The following is a 19,905-nucleotide window of genomic DNA, read 5'->3' as shown; positions in this document are numbered from 1 at the left end:
AACACAACACTGGTAGTGTTCTGGTGGGGGGGGGTACGTTCTTGGCCACTTCCATCCCTTAATGACCACTGTGGACCATCTTCTGATGGCTACTTCCAGCAGGATAATGCACCATTTCAAAAAGCTCAGATCATCTCAAACTGGTCTCTGGAGCATGACAAAGAATTGACGGTACACCAGTGGCCTCCAGACTCACCAGATCTCAGTCCAGGTGATCATTCCTCAGACCTTTGTCTGTGTTCTTCATGTTTTTTCTTTGTCGTGGCTCTTCTATTTAAGGTTGACTGTGTGTGTGTATATATATAAAAACACACACCATTTTTATACTCTCCATCCAACAGTGTCTGTTACAATCAAAATTGTCTCTAGGAGCTTTATAGAGTCCCAGGGCCTGACCCCCAACAAGCAACACTGCAACACATGCTCATGTCTAGATCACCATTCCTTTATCGGACTCCTGTTTTGTCTGCCTGCTTGCTGCTTGTCTCCGCCTCTTTCTTCAGGTGGAGAGGAATCAGTCATCAGTGAGAGACGGTTCACCTGGTCTGGGCCTATAAGAGCTCACAGCTCAGTGTCTCTCCTTCCCTCCCAGCAGCAACAGCCTTGTTTTTCTTAGCTAGCTTCCTTGTTTAGCCAATCTTCAGATGTTTGCTGCTTGCTAACATAGAGACGCAGTCAAAGCTCCAGCATATTCAGCCTCTTTCTGCTCACATCCATGATGATAGAAGAATGCAGTTGATGTTTGTGGATATTTGGAGGAAAGCTGCTTTCTACGTGATGAGGAGCAAGAAAATCTTGTGGATTCTGTAATCTGACCACAGCGGGGGGCAGCGCGAGGATTCAATACACTGGGAAGGACAATCGTTGGACATAGACAAAACAAGACAAGAACCACAATGAAAAGAAACCCGAGGAGGAAATGTAAACAATCATAACAGGAGGACGAAAAGGTCCTCAAACAGAAAACAGGAAACACGCCAGAAATGGCAACACAAGTATCCCACCGGGACTTTAACACCTGAGTAACAAAAAGACGAACAATAGCACCAGAAACACAACAATAGATTTCATCCCATCAGCTGCCTCAGCAACAACTGGAGACGCTCCTTTTTGACACACAGTATTCTGTTGAGCTCAAATCGAAAAGAAATTAAGACAGGATTAAAGAAATGTGAGTGACAGTGAGACAAGATGCTGTTGCAGCCATGTGGTCACACCTCAGCTGAAGGGGGGGGGGGGGACTGGAAAACTGGTCAACAATGGCTTCAATCATTATTCCAAATTATTACTATTACCTCCATTAATAGCACTTTGAAGTGTACCTTTACTCTTCTTTTGTTTCTTTTAATGAGCAGTAAAAATGTGCCGCCACGCTGTAAAAAATGAATAGTTTAGTGTAAAAACTGAAAGCAGATGTGAGTTCAGGATTCGGGACTTTAGCTCTGCTGTTAAACAGTCAAACCACAATTAAAAGTGCCAGAAAGTGTCCTGTTCTCATGAGCTATGAGGACAATTCCATCCAACTTTGTCCCTCAGTGGATTCAGATTAATTAGTATCTAATGGTTTAAATGGTCCCATCACTTCCATCCTCATCACAAATAAAACTTCTATTTTAATTTAGCGGACAGCCAATGAGCGGGCCCTGTTTAAATGAATATCATCTTACAGGCTGTCACTGGGGACCACGCGGAACCAAGCAAGTGTGTGTATGTGTGTGTGTGTGTGTGTGTGTGTGTGTGTGTGTGTTCAGATGAGGCTGGCGGGGGAATGAAATGATTTCCAAATCCTATCACGAAGAATTAAGGTGGCACATTGGCTTTCATTATCAGACAGCGTTTAATCAAGGAACTCTGTGATGAAGCGAGCAGCTTCTCATTTCTCTAGACTGGGATTGTGTGTGTCCACACGCACTTTGTGTGTGTGTGTGTAATGTATGTTGTCTTGTTATTTGCATTAACAACGTGCATCAGCGTACATTTTTTGGTTTGTGCTACACATCACATGCGACCCGATGACTCTCTGAACACCCACAAGAGACATTTCCAAAGCATATTTGACCTTTAGGTTGGGGGTCACCTGTGTGTGCGATGAAAGGACACCGTGGGGTTAGAAAGCTAACTGGATTAGCAGCACACGAAGGAGCCACAGTAGTTCCAGACAACATAACAGTGTTTAGGATGCGAATGCAACTTTTAAAACCCTATTTTTGACGCCACTGCTGGACCTTCGTACAACAACAGACCCAAACTAAGATCCAAAGCACCACCTACTTGGCAGCGAGCGTTAGCATGCTTTTGTTCTGTGCTCAGCTATTGAACACTGAATGGGTGTAGCCTTCTTGAGATAATTAGAGGTTTTATGTGTCCTCATTTGAGTTTTCTGTTGAATTGTGCTGGAGTGTCCCAGATAATTACACTTCTGACTCATGCCAATAAATGCAATTCATGTCAGAGGGAGGAATAAAAACTGGGGCATTTTAAGGATTTTCAATTTATTGGCTCAGGAATGTTCTCAAAACATGCCCGAATGAGTAACCAAGAGGAATGTTTTGTGTGATACTGGGAGTTTGGGAGCTGGGGTGTCGTCGTCCTCCGGGATAAGACGTCATTTTCCCACATGCTTGATTTATTTCCATGATCTTTGCTTCAGTTTAATATCTGAATTCCAGCAAGGTGCGTTTGTGGCACTAAAAGCTCACGCCGCTGCGGTTCTTCGTCATTTCAGCTTCATGAAAACAGACGTTCAACCAAAACTCGCCAGGACCCAATTCAAGACTAACCTCTGGAATAATTCACACCAATTTGTTGAGCTAGTTAAGGAAGAACCGCTCATATGAGCAGGACGTTGGTGGAGGTCTACTAGCTCTACTGAGTTCCTTTTTTCCAACTTTGATTTTGAAAGAAGAGTGTGACCAGCAGTTTTGATGCTTTGATGCCTCGAATGAGCCGGAACAGCTCTGACGACGATATTTCTCCTGTATTGGTCTATTTATATTATGATGGGGCTTTAAAAAATTGAGTCATTCGAACGTAGATGGAGATTAAACCCACACGCGGTTACTCCAGATTTATTCTGGGGCAGCTGGGAGTGCTCTTATCTCCTCTGTCCTCTTTGTGTGGTCAAAATTTATATCTGGTTAATGGATTCCAGTAATGTCTGACTAGTTCTCACTGCATCACTAAACTGGAGCCGCTAAGAAGCAAAACATCACAGAGATGCAGAAGAACCGGTCCGAGCGGTGGGGCTGTCTTCATGGATCCAACCTCCTGATGTTCTGATTGATCAGCTCAATCAATCTTTATTCTCTCTCAACGAACCAGTCAAGACCAGTCCAGGCTGGAAGGGGATGGCCTGGTCATCAATGGACCTCATGTCCAGATGAGGAGCATCTGGACAATGTTTGAAGTTGCTGGCAAAGCACGTTAACAGGCAAATGGGTTGTCCAACGGAAGTTCCAGGACAAGTTGTCCCCACTGGTTTGACTGTGTGTAGGAAAGACCTGGACCTGAACCTGAAAATGTCCACAGATCCATCAACACCAAGGTGATTGTCTGGGTGGACCAGAGTAATTTGTATCACCCTAAAACCAGAGCTGCAAGGTCACGTGATCAAGTAACTTTGTTTTTGGATTTATGAGAAAACCTTGAGAGGGTGAAAACAACAAAACTGTTTATTTCTTTGGACCAACCTTGGATGGTGAGATCAACCACGAGGTGACCTTTGGAAGGTCAGCTGATAGTCAAGTACAACGCTGTGAAGGTTCCACGTTCTCCTGGTGCCTTTCTAATGCATGGTTGCATGTCCCCCTCATGCTGCTGTGAACGGTCTGGAGGTCCAGAACCAGCTGGAGCTCATGGTGCACATGGTCTCCTGGGGTTTTAGGTTCTGTTTCATCCCAGCTGGTTGTCCTGACGGCAGGATTCTGCTGTTCAACGCATGTTTTGTGTTGTGGATGTTCTCATTGAAGATGGTGTTAATGAAGTGGAGATTTACAGCAGATGAAAGAGACAAAATGCTGTTAGCGGAGCTAGCCGACATCCTAACTGTGCTGTTCTTTTGAATATTATTTTATTCTGAGATTGCTACACACACCATCCAGACTGTTTTGGGTCCTTTATAGTTTAAAGAATCATTTTTTCCCCTCTCACTGCTAAGCTAGCTATGCTACTGTGCCAACTTTTAGGTTTTATCCATTTTAGTTGGAGAGAAAAATGGTTGGAGGTGGTCTCACAGGGGGTCAGGGTCTCTTCTGGGCGGAGTTTGCATGATCTCGCACTGTCTTTATTGGTTCTGCCCAGGTTCTCTGTCTTCCTCCCACAGTCCAAAGATACAGATTTAGGCTAACTGGTGACTCTTTAGGTGAATACGAGTGTGAATAGTGGTTTATCCAAGGTGGTTTTCTCTGTCAACTGGACTGGGTTTCTTCTCTTGAAACCCAAGAGAAGAAACCCAGTCCAGTTGACAGAGAAAACCACCTTGGATACAATGACCTGGATGACTGAGAATTTACACAGACAAATCGTGGTTTAGCTCCACGTCAGCCCTGCACCCCTCACCCAAAGCCCCGGAACATGAGCATTTTTTCCACACGTTTCCCAGAAAGAAAAAAAATCCCATTTTAAAATCACAGATTTCTGGCGCTCCTCTGTGTTGTCTTATTCGGCCGTTGGGCCTCATGTACAGAGGCCCAACGGCCTTAAGTTTCCTTGTTTCTCCATGGGTTGACACCGACTTCCACTCATCAGCCGACGGGCTTATTGAATTTGTTCTGCTGCGACACGGGCGGAGCAGGAAAAATGATGGACAATCAGAACATTCGAAAACAAGCAGCGGTGAGTCAGAAATAAGAAAGCTAATCTCTTTATGTGCTTTAGCGAGATGCAGCTGCTCCCTTCTAGAGTTCACACACTTTAAAAACCAGGCAGATTTGGACGTAAACTGGAGATTAAAAAGGCAAATCTGTGCAGCAGAGAGCAGCAGCACATGGAGCTTTATTAGCTACCACTTCAGCCTCAATGTCAACGGCCTCTCCAACTGGTTCCTGTCAACTGCAGCCTCCACTCTGGGTTTTATGTCTCTAATCCGCCGGTGGGCAAACACCACCCGTGATATAGAAAACATACTGACCCGATTCCATTGAAACGCCGAGAAAAGACAGTAGTTATGGGATGGAAAGCCCCTGGAAGGCATTTTTTTAACTGATTGTTTTTCATGACAGAAAGGTTCCATCCTTTCATCCATCCAGCCATCCATCCTTGCATCCAAGGGGGCGGGGCTTAAGCTCGGCCGACCCTGAAGTCCACATTTTCACGTAGGGTTGGAAATGTAATGCAGACCCATCTTCTCATATTAGGAGCTTTTTATTCAAGCTTTGGCGCCTGATCATAGACAAAACATCCTCTGCGTCCATCAATCGTCTCACTGCTTTTCAAAAGAAATTGGAATTCTTCCACGTTTCAAAGACAAATGTTCTGCACTTAATTGTTCATGTTTCACTTTAGCTGCAGTTCTTTTATGTACAATTTCTTTTGTTTCCACACTCAGAGAACATGTTCACATCACACGCAGTAGTTCCTCCAATGAAAGGTTCATTTCTTTTGTTCTCGTAAGAAAAACAACAATAGAGCTTTCATCAGGGGGGATCTATACTGTACATGCTGTGAACACTCTCTGAGCCTCATGTGTGAATATAGGACAGGACCATCTCCAACATGTGTGCACACACCTGGCGGCTGCTGCATCAGCTCAGGAGAGCTTCTGCCTGAACGAAAGGATAAACATTTAAGCTTTCAATCACATGTAAAACAAGAGCGCAGCTCCGTCTCCGTGCACTAATGCAGATGACGTTTCACTTTCATTTCAATAGGAAATCTGCTTTTATCCAGGAATGTGCTTTGAGGCGTAACCGTGGAAATGCTTCCTTGATCACACACTTTTGCGGCGTGCACCGATGCGTGAATGCTCCCCCCCCCCCCCCTTCATCTTCAAAGCAAACACAACAAGGTGAGCCTTTTTCTGTGTGCACGGCGGTCCCTCTTTAAACCTCCGTATCGATGAAGACCAGCACCTTGCACCTTTTCCTCACATGGATCGCTGCAGCGTACCAGCTTCACGGCCGTGCTAGGGGACCAGTGCATGTGTTTATGTGGTAACTATGGTAACCACAGCTTGATGAATCCTCCCTCCTTGGTCATGCTCCGAGCCTCATATCAGACAAAACGCTCTCCCTCTCTGACTGATGGCACCAGAGAAGATCCTGCTTCACCGCTAATCCCCAGGGTTACTCTAATCTGCCTGTGTAATAGGCTGAGATTAGGGCACGAAAATGATATGGTGCAGCACATCACTGCACAGATTACTCATCTGCACATTAATCCCCTTTGACTTTAAGTAATGATAAGAGAAGCTCGCTGCTTTTGCATATTAAATGCAGCCCTACATTGGAAATGTGCTCTATTTACAGAGAATAGGCCCTGGCGTCTTTTTTTTTTCCTGGACATTTTTGGCACATTTGTTGCCATGACTACTAGGCGGTAATCACGGTGAGAAACGTGCTTTACCATTGACTAATTAGCCAAATGAGGGAGATTTTAAAGCAGTTAATGAGCCATAAAGCGGTTTGTCTGAGCTCAACTCTGCGGACTGAAGCATTTCTTAATGGATCCCAGGAGAACTCTTCGCTTTAATGTATTTATAATGAAACCCATATGAAGCTACAGCCACGAACTTGCACACAAGCATAAATACTAACACCTTCTTTCTTCCTTTAGTTCATGTGTTTGAAATTAGAGTTAAGATCAGAGCGCTCCAAAGCCCCAAAGTTACACAACTGCTTGTGTTGTTAATGTGTCCAAATTTAGGGGCTCAGCTTAGTTCACACCCACCCTCATCATGACAAATCCTACAGTACAACTCAAACCAAGGATCCAGTCTTTCCTTCCTTTGACTGGAACCAGGCTGCTTCTGTCTATCCTGGAGCTCGTTTGGGGGATGCAGACGAGCCCCGTAAAGTGGACGTTTGTGTGGACTTTAGCAAAAATGTTTCAGATGATTGTTTTTCCTGTCAGGAAATAGAGAAACTGAGCTCACGGTCACGTGTCCGGCCCATAGCGAGCGACTATGAATAGGCTTTTGGCTTTTGCCTGCTGGTAAATGACTTTGTCCAATTCAACCAGTTTTAAACAAGTGTGTGCAATTTATTTGACCCCATATGCCTCCAGTCAAACTGGGACTTTTCCATCAAATGGCGGCTGAATAACGAGAGGCGCCTGACAGAAGTCACATCGCCGACTGGCCCCCAGCCACAAAACAAAAGTGATGAATAAAAGAAGAGGACGCAAACTGCTTCGTATTAGGCCACAATGTTTATTCAGTAGTGTTGTTTCAACTTATAGGTACAATACTGTCAGCTTTTGTAAGACTAAAAAAAATGAAGTTACCGTTACAGTCATCCATGCGCACAGAATGCCAGTCACGTCGTTTACACCTTTTCTGCATGTACGCGTGCTCACCATGAGCAAGAACAATTCCAAATGTTAGGCACTTTGAAGGTTTTAAAACGTTTGTGAATATACATTTATATATATTTATATATTTTCTCATATACTAATAAGCAGTTGGACTCAACGGTCAGGTCTCTGATGGAGAAAGACGACAACAAAAACTCTAAGAGGATGAAGATGTGGAGGAGGGAACATGGTGTGGCCGTAGTTGGGGGTGGGGGGAGTAGAAATACTGCGAGTCTTTGGGTTTTTCAGTATAGTTCAGTACCTTTAGTCCAGCTAAGAAGAGACGGGTGGGGAAGGGAGGATGGACAGATGGATGTGGGGACGAAGAGGGACATCTACTGTGAGTACATCACATCATCGTACAGCTGAGACGGACATCTTCACTAACTGGTCACTCTAAGACACCAGTTCCTCTTGGTCTAAAGGAAGGAGGATACAGGAACCACGGTGCTCTTGTTATCTGCCGTCTGTGTTGTTGATGCAAAACCGACATTAAAACATTTGAACCTCTGAAACGCCACAAAGTCTCTTCTCCCGCCCTGACCACAAAAGCTCAGCCTCTACCCCGAACGCCACCTTCCTGAACGCCGTGATGAAGACGGTGAGGAAGAGGAACACAAAAGAACACAACATCAACAACTCAAATGGGTTGTTTGGTCAGGCATGCATCATTTAGCTGTTTATTACAACGCTTGTTGAAATCATTTCCTGTCTCCAGGTGTCGAGGAGCCCCTGGTGGGGGGGTTGACTGACTCTACATCACTTTAGCCGAGGGAAGAAGAGCGTTCTGGCGAGTTCTAGCCCTCAGGTCAAGTCTTTTTTCAAGACTATATCACTGGAACCTTAGTTTCTTCTTGTTTTAGGCATCACTTTACCAGAAAACATGATTTTTAGAAAGGGTGGGGGGGCCCTGGTGGCCTTTGCTGCAGAGGCAAGAGCTCTGCATGGGGGGGCTTTGCCCGCCCCGGCCTGGTGGGTTTGTTTTCCAGCAGGAGCAGAGCTTCAATGAGCCGATCTGTGCGGATAAAGTGTCAACACGGGGATAGAGACAGAGACAGAGACAGAGACGGAGACAGCAGGCAGCCTGAGTGCCTTCGAACACACAATTTCAGAGAACATGATTAAAAAAAGGGGTGGAAAATGAGAGAGGAGAGGCTAAACAGAGAGGGGGGGGGGGAGTGGGGGAGCAACCAGGAGGCACGCTGAAGCTACACGACAACAGCGGGATGACGAGGACAGGAATCGGACAAAAAAAAGGATTAAATGAAAAGAAATAAAAGAAGAGAAAGGAGCCAGATCTGGGACTTTACAAAAATAAAACACTGTTGAAGAGAAGGCTACACCGAGACCGAACAAATAAACAAGACGAGATCGTACGTCCACGTTTGACTGAAGACAGGTTGTGAGGGCAAATAATAAACATTGTAACCTGAAGAGAGCATTTACATTGACCTTTGAACAGCGTTAATATGAAGATTAAAGAGCTCCATCAAAACTATAAAGGCATTTTTTTTAACATCAGAGAAAAGATAAATTAATGTCATACACCTTAGAGATCAACATCGGACATGCTAGGACAAAATAAAAAGAAAAAAATAAGAAAGCTGGATTGATACAGAATATTTATACTCAATTATTTCCACTTTGACATTTTTATTTTCTTGACACGTAACAAACCGCTACAGTTAAAAGTAGTCAGCGACTGAAACAGCTCCTGTGACAGATGCGCTTTTTTCCTTGACAGATGCTGTTTTTCTTTTCATGTTTCAGCCTTTTCAAATGCACAAAATGTTTAAATACACCGAGATCTGCCGTAAGATGACAAAAGCCTGGTTTTTTATCAAAATAGGAAAGAAAAGGTCTTCATTACAATACTCTATGCAAAAGCTTTCCTTTATGCTAGTTTTCCATATTCAGCTCGTTTCGTTGTGTGTGTGCTGTAGTCGTGGACCGCTGTCTTCAACTGACACTTGTTGTGTGTTGTTCTGGTGATAAGGGGGGTGGGAGGGGTGGGGGTTTACGCGTAAAACTCCTTGGTTGGGGCCTTTTGATAGGCTGCACCGGTGGGTTTTCTCTCTCCGAGGTCGTAGCTGCCCTCGTCCTTCTTCCTCATGCGGTAGACCAGGAGGAGGATGAGGAAGATGGCGAACAGGAAGCCAATAACGCCACCGGCAATAACAGCTGAGGCGGGAAGAGAAAGAGAGGCATCAGTATCACACAGTCACTTCCTGACACGTCAGCGATACGTCTGAGCCCGACTCCAGCTAAACCAGGATGGTCTGTTATTAGAGAGGAGCTTATGATGAAGAATGACCAGAGAAGAAGTGAAATCTTTGTTTCCCAACACTCCTTCTGCTTCAGTCCAATAAGCAGTGATGAAATAAATGTGGAGAGAAGCTCAGGCCGGGTTGTCGCCTGACTGTCTCCAGGCTGTCCCGATTTGTCCTTCTTCTTATTTTTCTGTCTCTTGCCAGCACCGGCTGGGTCTCAGAACAGAGTGAATGTGAAGTGCCAATCAATGTTCGCCTCACTCATGCAGGGAAAGTGAGACGGCGTCAGAGGGTGCAAAGATTTCCCCTCCCATCGTCTGCTTTCCTTCGCCTTTCATATTTTCAAAGAAAAGCAGCCAGTCGAGAAACACCCACGATTCTGTGAACTCTGCGAGGTCCCACAGAGGGACAGAAATGGAGCCTGATAAAAGTCATTATTTTGGGACGTGCTTCAGATGGGAGACAATACGGAAAATATTTCCCAACTCTTAGACAGTAAAATCTACTGTGATGTATGTAGATTTCAGAACAATCTACCTAAGGGGACAGGATGCTGCTATGGACTTCCTGTCCGTTGTCCTACTCATGTCTCTGTATGTTGCCTTGAACAGATGTGTGGATACATACCTGCCAGCACCTCTGTCCTCTGGAAAAGGTTCTCGGTGCGGACCTCAATGGCCTTCTGTCCTGTACCGGGAGCGCTGGTCGTGCTGGTCATCTGGCTCCTCTGCGTGTCCTCTGTAGCTGGCACTGGTGCCTGCATGAGGACAGACAGATGGGCTGAATAAAAGGATTAAGGGCTTTTATTGAGAGCTGGTCCCTTCTTCTAATATTCTAAAATCCACGATTGTACAAGAAAATGTGCACCCCTGAGAACCAGAAACTAGTTCCATCCATTTAAAGGCTAAAATGGACAGGTAGACTTGGTTCTGTCCAAAGGTAAGAAAAAACCCTCATGACCATGGACAGAAAGACGTTTTTAACACTTTTTAAAGTAATATTGTGCACACTGAGAGGATAAATAAAGAGCATGTGGTCACCAAAAGTTTCCCTAAAAGGAGAAGAGGGAAAAATTGTGAATGAGTGAGTCTTTGTCCAAGAGAAGAGTAGCAGAGGCAGGACAGAAAACAATGGAGGACGGCCAGGCGGGCTTGGCAGAGAAGGTTGAGACCTGGAAGACTAATCCTAAACAGATGTAGTATCCAGTCCAGTAGAGCAGGAGAACAAGACCGAAGTGAGATCAAGGACGGTTCCAGAATATGTGATTATGTCCAATGGGATGTAATCCTCCGTAATGGGACCAAAACATGGAGAGGTGACGTGAGCACTTGATCTTTATCCTGAAAGCAACCCCACAGCTCCTGGAATTACAGTGGATTGGATGACACTTGACGAGCTGAAGGCATGCAGAGGTTCTCCACACTCTGATGACTTCAAATACATCCATCCGTCCATCCATCCGTCCATCCGTCCATCCATCCATCCATCCCCCAAAAGTTCTTTAGCTTAGCATTGCTGTTAGCATGGGTAAAAGCCAGTAGAAAGTTAAACTGAGCTGTTAGCAAATCTAAAACTCTTTGATTAAAACAGAATCTCAGCATCCTGGCAAGAAACAGTCTGAGCAAGTAGGTTTTATTCCCTCGGGACAAAGCCAGCCCAAGAGTTTTTGTCTGATCTCTGCGTTTATGTCAGGTCCAGGTATTTCCTTGATCCAGCCTCAAATCCATGCACAAATGTGGGACGTGTCCTCATGTCCTGTCTTCAGGCTCGCAGAAAAATGAACAGAAAGTCAAAATATTGCTTTTATTTGGGAAAGCGGTTTATTAATCCCTCCCATCACAGGCCAACTGTCAAAGCCACTCAGGTAAGATTCTACACACTCTTGCACATGGAAAAGACTCCAAATGTTGCGGAGCGCCGCGGGTTTGCAGCCGTCTTACCTCTGTTCTGACTGGTTTTCTGGGTGTGATTTCCTGGGCTGTTTCCCTGTCTGTCGCGGCCTCCACCCGGGGGGTGAAGACTTTTGTGGAATCCTGAGTGGGTTCTACTGCATTGGGCTTGATGTAAACCGTGCTGATGGTCACCGCTTCCTCTACCACTTCTTCACCTCCACCTGGGAGGAAGACAAAAGAAAAGGTAAATGTGGTGCATGAATAAGAAGACAGAGCACAAAATAGTCCCTGAGTGAAGGGTTGTCTCACACTACAATATTATCCAGGCGGCAAAACTTCAGGGTGAAACGGGACCAACATCAGCACGTGCATTATTCATGAAGCACAGTCGTCGTTCATCTCACTTAACTCCACATTCTGAGATTTTAATTGCAATGTATTGTTTACAGTTTGAATGGCCAACCGAATCCAGGCTGACAGAGCAGACTAATAGTGCTTATACGCAATATTAAAAGGGCTAGTGATCATATTTGGGTCTAACCCAGTCTAAATCTCTCTGACTGTGGCGACAGAGAGAATAATCACTTTTGACAAAGAATGAGGTTGGCTAAGGTGCTTAAAGCAAGCAGAGAACAGAGAGGCTAATAAAAAAGGGACATAAAATTTGCAGACTTTCCCGAGGCAGCCTGTGCGACAAGCAAATCGCGATTGAAACTCGGGGAGAGAAAGATAAAAGGTAGTGAAAGAGAGATTAAACAGAGGGAAAGAAGTAAATTAGATGAGGGGAGAGAAAGAGGAAGGCAGAACCACAGAAAGGTCTACATTTAACTTTGTGCTATCACACCTCTGGGTACTCGTCTGACTGGTGTTGCTGCTGCACGTGCACGTGTAACCGATGTGTGGGGGTGCACGTGCCCTTACCTGAACCGGACCCTGAGTTGAAGTCATCGTCATCCTCAGGGTAGTACCCTCCTGAGCCTGTGTCATCCAGGTACAGGTCGTCAGCCTGAGCCGCTACTCGTCCTATCTGCAAAACAAAGTGGCTCGACGTCACGTGCGCTCCTGCTCCTCACACTTACGTGGCTCATGTTCACCACTGCCGCGTGTCCTCGAGATGGTCCGACATCATAAATGTTACACACAGCATCTGTCACAGCGGCGACACTTGAAACAACAAAAGCCTTGTCACATCTTGAAGAGTCGGCTACGCTGTGAGCTAAATGCTAAATGTAGCGCGTCGTTGCTGATCTTTGTCTATATGGCTGAAGCACGTTGCAGGTTCGAACGACCCTACAGCCGCAGACAGCTGTAATCTGAGGACAGTTTGAGGCAAATGAAACTGTCTGGGAAGTTAGCAGTAGTTAGCAGCAAACATTAAAGGTGGGATTAAAGGAAAACACGGGATTCCCTGCATCATCCGGTCACCGGGATGCATCCGAGGGAGACCGAGAATCTCAGTGGGTCGTTTAATTAAAGCAGACTGAGAATATCTGAGTAGACGGGGCAGAGTAGAGGCCATGAAAACAGTTAAAAACACAGGTCCACCAACATGGAGCTCCCCCACAACACTGTTGTCAAGACAACAAGCCTAAATGGTGGGAATGTTTGTGTTTTGGCTTACTGGAGTGACTGGTTGAAAAGAGGAGTTGAACAGTGCCTGGGTGTTTAACAGTGCCTGCAGTGGCTGGTGCACAACACAAGGAAAGAGATTTTTCCTTTTTTTATAGTGGGGGGGGCAACGCAAAAGCACCTGCATGTTGAACACATGATAAAACAAGCGGTCAGCGCGTGTACGGACGGCGATTATTTACGAGTTGTGTTGCGTCTGTGTAAATAGAAGAGTTCTAAAGGCTTCCATGGTAACATCCATTCAGTCTGTGGCCTGCTCCTGTACTGATGGCCCTGTTTGAGAGAGAAAGGGGAGCACAAAAGGGGGCCAAGAATCTGTCACCCCCGTGTCTCTGTGACCATTAAAGCAGATGCAACAGTTAAAGGTCTACAGAGGGGATCTCCTGATAAACCCCGGGCTGAATCAAGTTGGGCTGGAGGAAATAATCAGCAGGAAATTAGTGTTTTTGTTGAGGGCAAAAAGCAGGCCTGCTGTGATCCACCAAAACAGTGGCGTGGGGGGGGGGGGGGGGGGGGGGGGGGGGTGCCTGTTTTAGAGTTTTTACATCTGCTCTGTCCTCATTTAGAAATCGTCATAATACCCTATTTTTATTTTATTCCGCCTGCTCTTGGAGTGTTGATTTTACCCCCATGTGGTTGCTAAATGTTCACATGAACCTCTCAAATGAAATATTGTTGCATGAGTTTTTGGAACTCATGGCAACATACAGAACATTATCCTTGGTGAAATGGAATTGGTTAGTTTAACGCCGTGAACAGGAGAAGAAACAGCACAATCCACTGACTTTGGGGCATCTTGGCATTTGTTATTAAGCGCAGCATTCAGATGCGAGTGTGTTCACTCATGCATTTAAGTCATTCTATACACACATGTGTGTGTGGAGGCATGAAAGAGACGGGTTCTGCATAACAAAGCCGAGGAGAGCGCACCCAGCTTACAACAACGTCAAAGAGATGAAACAGAAGCTTCACTCTCAGCTGCCTCTGACTTTATGGGGGAAAAGGTCTTTCACCACCAGGCTGCCTGATCAAAGACACAAACCGTTCAAAGCAACTTCATCAGAACAGTATTTGCCATCTTGCTTCCCAAACCGCCCTCTACATGTGGAGCACAAGAGCCTGAGAACTGAGTCATCAGCCCATGTGGTCTGAACCAGCAATACCCCCACATACACCCCAGAAAAGGGCCACAGATCAAATGGTGACAAAAGACACTAATGAGAAGAGAGGCCACACACACACACACACACACACACACACACACACACACACAGAGGGCAAATGGCACCAAGCTGGAGTCATCTGCACCGATCTCTGCACGAGTGTGGAAGGCGTCAGTTTCAAATGCGTCATTTCAGAAATAAACTGTAATCCCACAAAGGCGGTGGACAGCAACGCAAACCAAAAGTGGTTTTTTTCCTTCCTCTAAAAGCACCAACAACTTACCGGGTTAGCTTTCAGTTGACGATGCAAAACTAACTATTAGAGATCGTGCTGAGAAAATTCCTGATGCGCCACTGGGTTCATTTTTATTACAAAAAGTGTAATTCTGTCCAGCCTCCAGTTTTTACACTGAAAAAGTAGCACCATCAATCACTGATAACCTTTATTATTCTATTTCTGACTCTTTTTTTTGTTAACATTCGTAGATGCAGATGTTCAGCTCTCCAGGCAGCTTAATAACCACTAATGAGTCCACATCTGAAACGTCTTTTTGCTTCAAACCAAGTTAAACAAGCAACAAATGAGCATGTGTGTGCAACCAGCTAGCTTTGTGAGCAACCTCAGACAAACTGATGCTGGACTTGATGGAAAAACCCGAGAATTTCATTGCTAATCCTTCTAGCGCTTTTTTAAGCTTAAGGATAGCTACGAGTATTTGCACAAGCCTATATTAAAGCATAAAGGCTTCATTTTGAAGAGTTAGCGAGAGACTCGTACAGTGTGAAAGATGAGATCACAAAGAAGGGGATTCAAGAAAGAGGAGGCGAGAAGGACATTGGATGAGCAGTTTTAGCTAATGCTGTTGGCATTTCCACCTGCTAATGAACAATTAAGCCAGCAGGGTGGCAGCTTCCAAATGTCTTCTTATTGGCCGTTTCAGGTTGACCTGCTGAACCCGAGAGAAAAAAGATAGGACAAAACAGATGATAGAGAAGAGGATGAAAAGGAGGCTCTCAAAAGAGGAGAGGGGAACAAAGACTAGAGTGGGAGGAGACTTGAGGGGGGGCAGGGAGGACAATCCCATAGCCTGGAGGATGCTGTGCTAAAAGCCTGTCAGAATCACCACGTCACTGTGTCTGGCAGCGCCTGAGAGGTCTGTGAGCTCCAACACTAGCTATGCGCTGGCTAATTCTGGAGCTTCCTTCTTTACATTAGATGAGGTTGAGGTTGGAAAAGACACACGCGGGAGGAACCTGGACACGTCCAAACAAGCCCTAGAGACAAGATAACACACACTAGGGCAACAACAGTCTGACCGGGGGAAATGGGGTTTCCCAAAGAGATGCACACACTCAACACAAATCACACTGGTCCATTTGAGCACCCATGGGACACACACACCCCAGCTCCAGCTCTCTCTCTCTCACACACACACACAACACACATCCAGCTCTCACATCCTGAAACAAGATGACTATCCAGACACACACTCTGACACTAGCTTCAGAGCGGGGCTGAAAACGGACTGAATCAAAACACACATGGGACCAGGATGGTGGGCAAACAGCATCCCACATCCTCCCCTGCTTGTCTTAACCACTTCCAGAACTACATAAACTACACCCCTTTCAAATCCACCAGACTCAGACGACGGTCTCGGTTCCATTTCCAATGAACATGTTTGGTGCAGATGAACAACGGCATTCTTTTATTTCGCTCTGCGCTTCATCCCAGTGGATTCCAAAAAGAAAGCTCTATTTACTCTCATTGGGAGAGATCCCGCTCAGCAGCTTCTGCTTTAAAAATGTTCACAGTGAAAGTGATTATGAGGTCCAGGGCTGTGTCAATACCCAGAGAATAAACATGGGTCCAACGCAGCAAAACAAACAGTAAACACGGGAGATGATTCTGTGTTGACTGGATGAAGCCGTTACCATAAATTAACACTGATAGTAAGTGTTGAGAGGTTTTAGTGAGAGCGCGCCCTCAACTGAATCAAGTGTCACATAAAAAACCAATCAGAGAGGAAGTCCAGACTGTTACCGTCACTTCGCAGGTTCTTCTCGGTTTTACAGCCCATGATGGGAAGAGGAAGTTAATACGGTGATTAGAAATGCAGCAGACATTAATCAAAAAACTTTCTAACCACAGTTGGTTGATTATGGATAAAGCATTTAAAGCCCACAGATGGAGGCTGACGGTAAAGGCATTAATTTAAGAAAGCAAGTAAATTTATCCAGATGAGTTCATCTGTGGCCTCCTCAAAAGAATTGGACTGCCTCTTGGAAAGTATGCTAATTCCCTTTCCTGTCAAAGGAGAAATCAATAAATATATTGATTTGCGAGCACTGTATGACGGCGAACACATTTCTGAAGATTGAATGCAGGGAGAAATAGCAACCTCGTCTTCGGTGGAGCTCATTTATCACATTGGCGAGGGTTTCCGGAGTGCTGCGCGCCAAACTTTAGCGCTGCCACAGCTCCTTTTCAGATGCAGCCTAGCTAGAGTTGTTTTTTTCCCACTCATCTCAGAATATCAAGTGGAAACCTTTTCTGTCATTGCCATTTAGCAGATAATGCACGCAATTTGAAGACATTAACCACAGTTTCAGCGACATTATTCATTCATAGAATCATCAAAAACAGGATTTAGCTCAGTTTACTGCACTTCCTTGTTGTTTAAATCTCAATTTGCTCAGCTGCATTAAATGTGGCGATATAACAGCTCCGGTAATCTGCAGGCTTCATCATTTTTCTCTATAAGAACTAGTCAAGGCCTATCTGCAAGTTTCCAAGACCCTGGAATTCTAATAGATGACCGGGAACAATTGGGAGGGCGAAGAAAAAGGAGTCTGTAAATCCCTCATTAACAAAGTAAAGGTGGCAGAGCGACCCACTGGCTTCCAATTTATCTGTTGTACTGGCCTGTCACAGATCCATAATCAGGGTCAATACAGCAGCGCCGGCGCTGCTCTGGGCCTTTCATTCTGCTGCTGACAAACTCACCTCCTCCGTGACCTGGACTTTATCACTGTGGAACAGACAGGATACTGAAAACACAGAGGAGAAGGGTGGTGGTGGTGGTGGTGGTGGTGGGGGGGGGTGTTGTTGTCCTAACACAGACTAATCACACGGCACTCAGCTCAGTAACGTGGTTAGAGCCACTGCCCTGAGACCTCATGTCTCCGCTGTGTCACGCCAAAGACTTGATACCTGATGCCGCCCCGAGAGGGAAAGTGACTCTCGCCACGCTAGTATCACGGCCGGGGGGCGGACGTCTACAACATCAAGAAAAAGGAGATAATCTTCTGTCCTCAGGGTTCCTAAAAGACCGACTTACCTCGTTTTACAAGAAGAAGAACGTGAGGAGAGAAGTGAGTGGTCATCTTTTAACCGTGCGGGAATCCAGCCTCCCTAATGCAAAGACTGACTTGGGTTTATCTGTTCACCTATACAGAGTTTCAGCAGCCTCTTTCCATGAGCCTTTAATGGGACTTTATAGGGATCAGGAAGTTTATCCGTGGAAGTATGGACGCCATCAATGATTCTTTGTTGCAAACGCCACGGAAAAGAGCCAAATGACCTCACAAGAGGATGCAAACAGCAAAAACGATGACGTCTGAGCAACTGAGCGAGGAACATATCCCTGAACGGGCCTTTGAGGAATCCAAATCTTATCGAAACGAGCCTCCTCGATGATCCAACCCGCTGCATCATCAGTGAGGAATGAGCAACAGATGTGGTTGATGGTGTGACAGAGACTGACAGAAGTAGGACACAAATGTCCAAATATTGCATTGATTCAGCCAAAACTCACTGAATGTCTAAAAAAAATGGCCCTCCGACAAAATTTGAGGTCTATTTGTGAGTGTTTGTGTGTCTCTTTAAACCCACTCTAACTTTTATTGCCCTCCTAAGGATCATAATAAGGAAATAATTGATAGTCTTTGAGCAACAGGCGGAGGAGAGGGGGACTTCCTGCAGGAAGCCGACGCAAATCATACTCTCTTTGAGCCCTTAAGGTCCGAAGCTGCTCCGGCTGAGACGTGGTGGGTAATAGTCACTGTGTGTGTGTGTGTATGTGTGGGGGGGGGTGACACAGACAGAGAGCAGAGAGGAAACACACAAAAGAGAGTGTGGTTAAGATAAAGAGAGAACCGCAGTCTGGAGTTGACATTTACAGTCTGGTGCTTCCTTTTTTAACCTGAGCCTTTAACTTAGCAAGTTAAAACTCCAATAGTGTGTTTAACCGTCCATCCCCGAGTAACTCAACTCATCTCAGAGTCTCTGGCCAAATTAGACCAATCGCGAAGGCCGTTCAGTCTCCACATGTCCACTAATCGCTGCTATTTGAATCTAGAATAGAGGATTCAGTGAAGTTCTACATCAAGCTGGGGTTAAATGCGTTGGAGTCTTGCTGGAAGGAAAGAACGCCCCCCCCTTCCCACCACACCTGCACAGCAGCTGAACCATGAAGAGGACCAACAAATCAGTGTAGCAGAAGATCTGGCCGATCAATGCTCCTCATACGTCTGGTTTCTGACTGAAGCCTGGCCTCCAGGAGGCCTTTGCTGTTGGGTGCAGGCGCACGTTTGCTGTTGCTTTTCAAGTAAGTTACAAAAGCTGCAGGTTAAGATAATATGCTAAAGGTTTGTGAAAGGTTATGAAATACAAAATCAATATGGAATCTGAGAATTCCTGGAGGTGCTGAGGTTGATACAAAAACAAACAAACCACTATGTCAAGATGATAGAATCTCGTTAAAAAAACACGTTCTATAATGGCTCCATATTACACCCTGTCATACAGGAACCGACCCCCCCCCTCCCGTCAGATTCTTTAGATTCTCTCTCTTGGATCATATTGCCCCTGTAGGTGAGGGCCCCCCTTCCCCCAAACCTCTTCAACATCTGAACACAAGCTGAGTGTGTTCAGCTCAGATTCATATCATCTAAAGTTCCAAAACACACCGGTGACAAAGCAAGCGGTACACCACATTCCATAGGACCCAAGCCCCCCCCCACCAGTAGCTTACCGGAGGGGTTACTAGCTTAAAGCCTCACATTCTCCGCAAGGTGCAAAAATGGCCCTGAATATGGATGAATGAACGACAGGGACACGTTTTATGAACGTTATTAAAAAGGGATCATAATGTGTTCTAATATTTCAAAACACCAGCGAAAAAGTGGGACAGGAATCCTCTTTTTATTTCCCAGTCTGATATTAAACTCTCTTCCTGGCCTAGTTTTCTCCACCCAGTCTTGAGCAAAAACATCTGGATCATGACTTCATGTGAACATCTTGACTGGCTATGAAAATATCTCCGTCTCATGATGGGAAAAAGCTGTAAAACTCCACGTCAACACGACTCTGACAAGCGTGAGCGAGTGGAGGTGAACACACAAAGCTCTCTTCCCGTTGACACAACGCCGCTCCGCGCC

General features: G+C 45.5%; 1 protein-coding gene across 1 annotated transcript in view; it reads right to left on the bottom strand.

Moving 5' to 3' along the window:
• Positions 1 to 7,348: 7,348 nt before the first annotated feature.
• The window catches only part of sdc2 (syndecan 2), a 28,902-nt gene continuing 16,345 nt past the window's right edge, over positions 7,349 to 19,905 (bottom strand). Inside the window, exons 2-5 of the mRNA XM_011609267.2 lie at positions 12,593 to 12,698; positions 11,720 to 11,892; positions 10,407 to 10,536; positions 7,349 to 9,690 (exon numbers count right to left, since the gene is read on the bottom strand). Of these exons, the coding sequence (XP_011607569.1) occupies positions 9,527 to 9,690; positions 10,407 to 10,536; positions 11,720 to 11,892; positions 12,593 to 12,698 (573 nt within the window). The 3' untranslated portion in view covers positions 7,349 to 9,526. The remainder of the gene's footprint in view (positions 9,691 to 10,406; positions 10,537 to 11,719; positions 11,893 to 12,592; positions 12,699 to 19,905) is intronic.

This window comes from Takifugu rubripes, chromosome 12 (assembly GCF_901000725.2).
Source record: "Takifugu rubripes chromosome 12, fTakRub1.2, whole genome shotgun sequence".
Lineage (NCBI taxonomy): Eukaryota > Metazoa > Chordata > Actinopteri > Tetraodontiformes > Tetraodontidae > Takifugu > Takifugu rubripes.
Note: the sequence above shows the minus strand (reverse complement) of the source record. Positions and strands in the feature narration are given on the sequence as shown.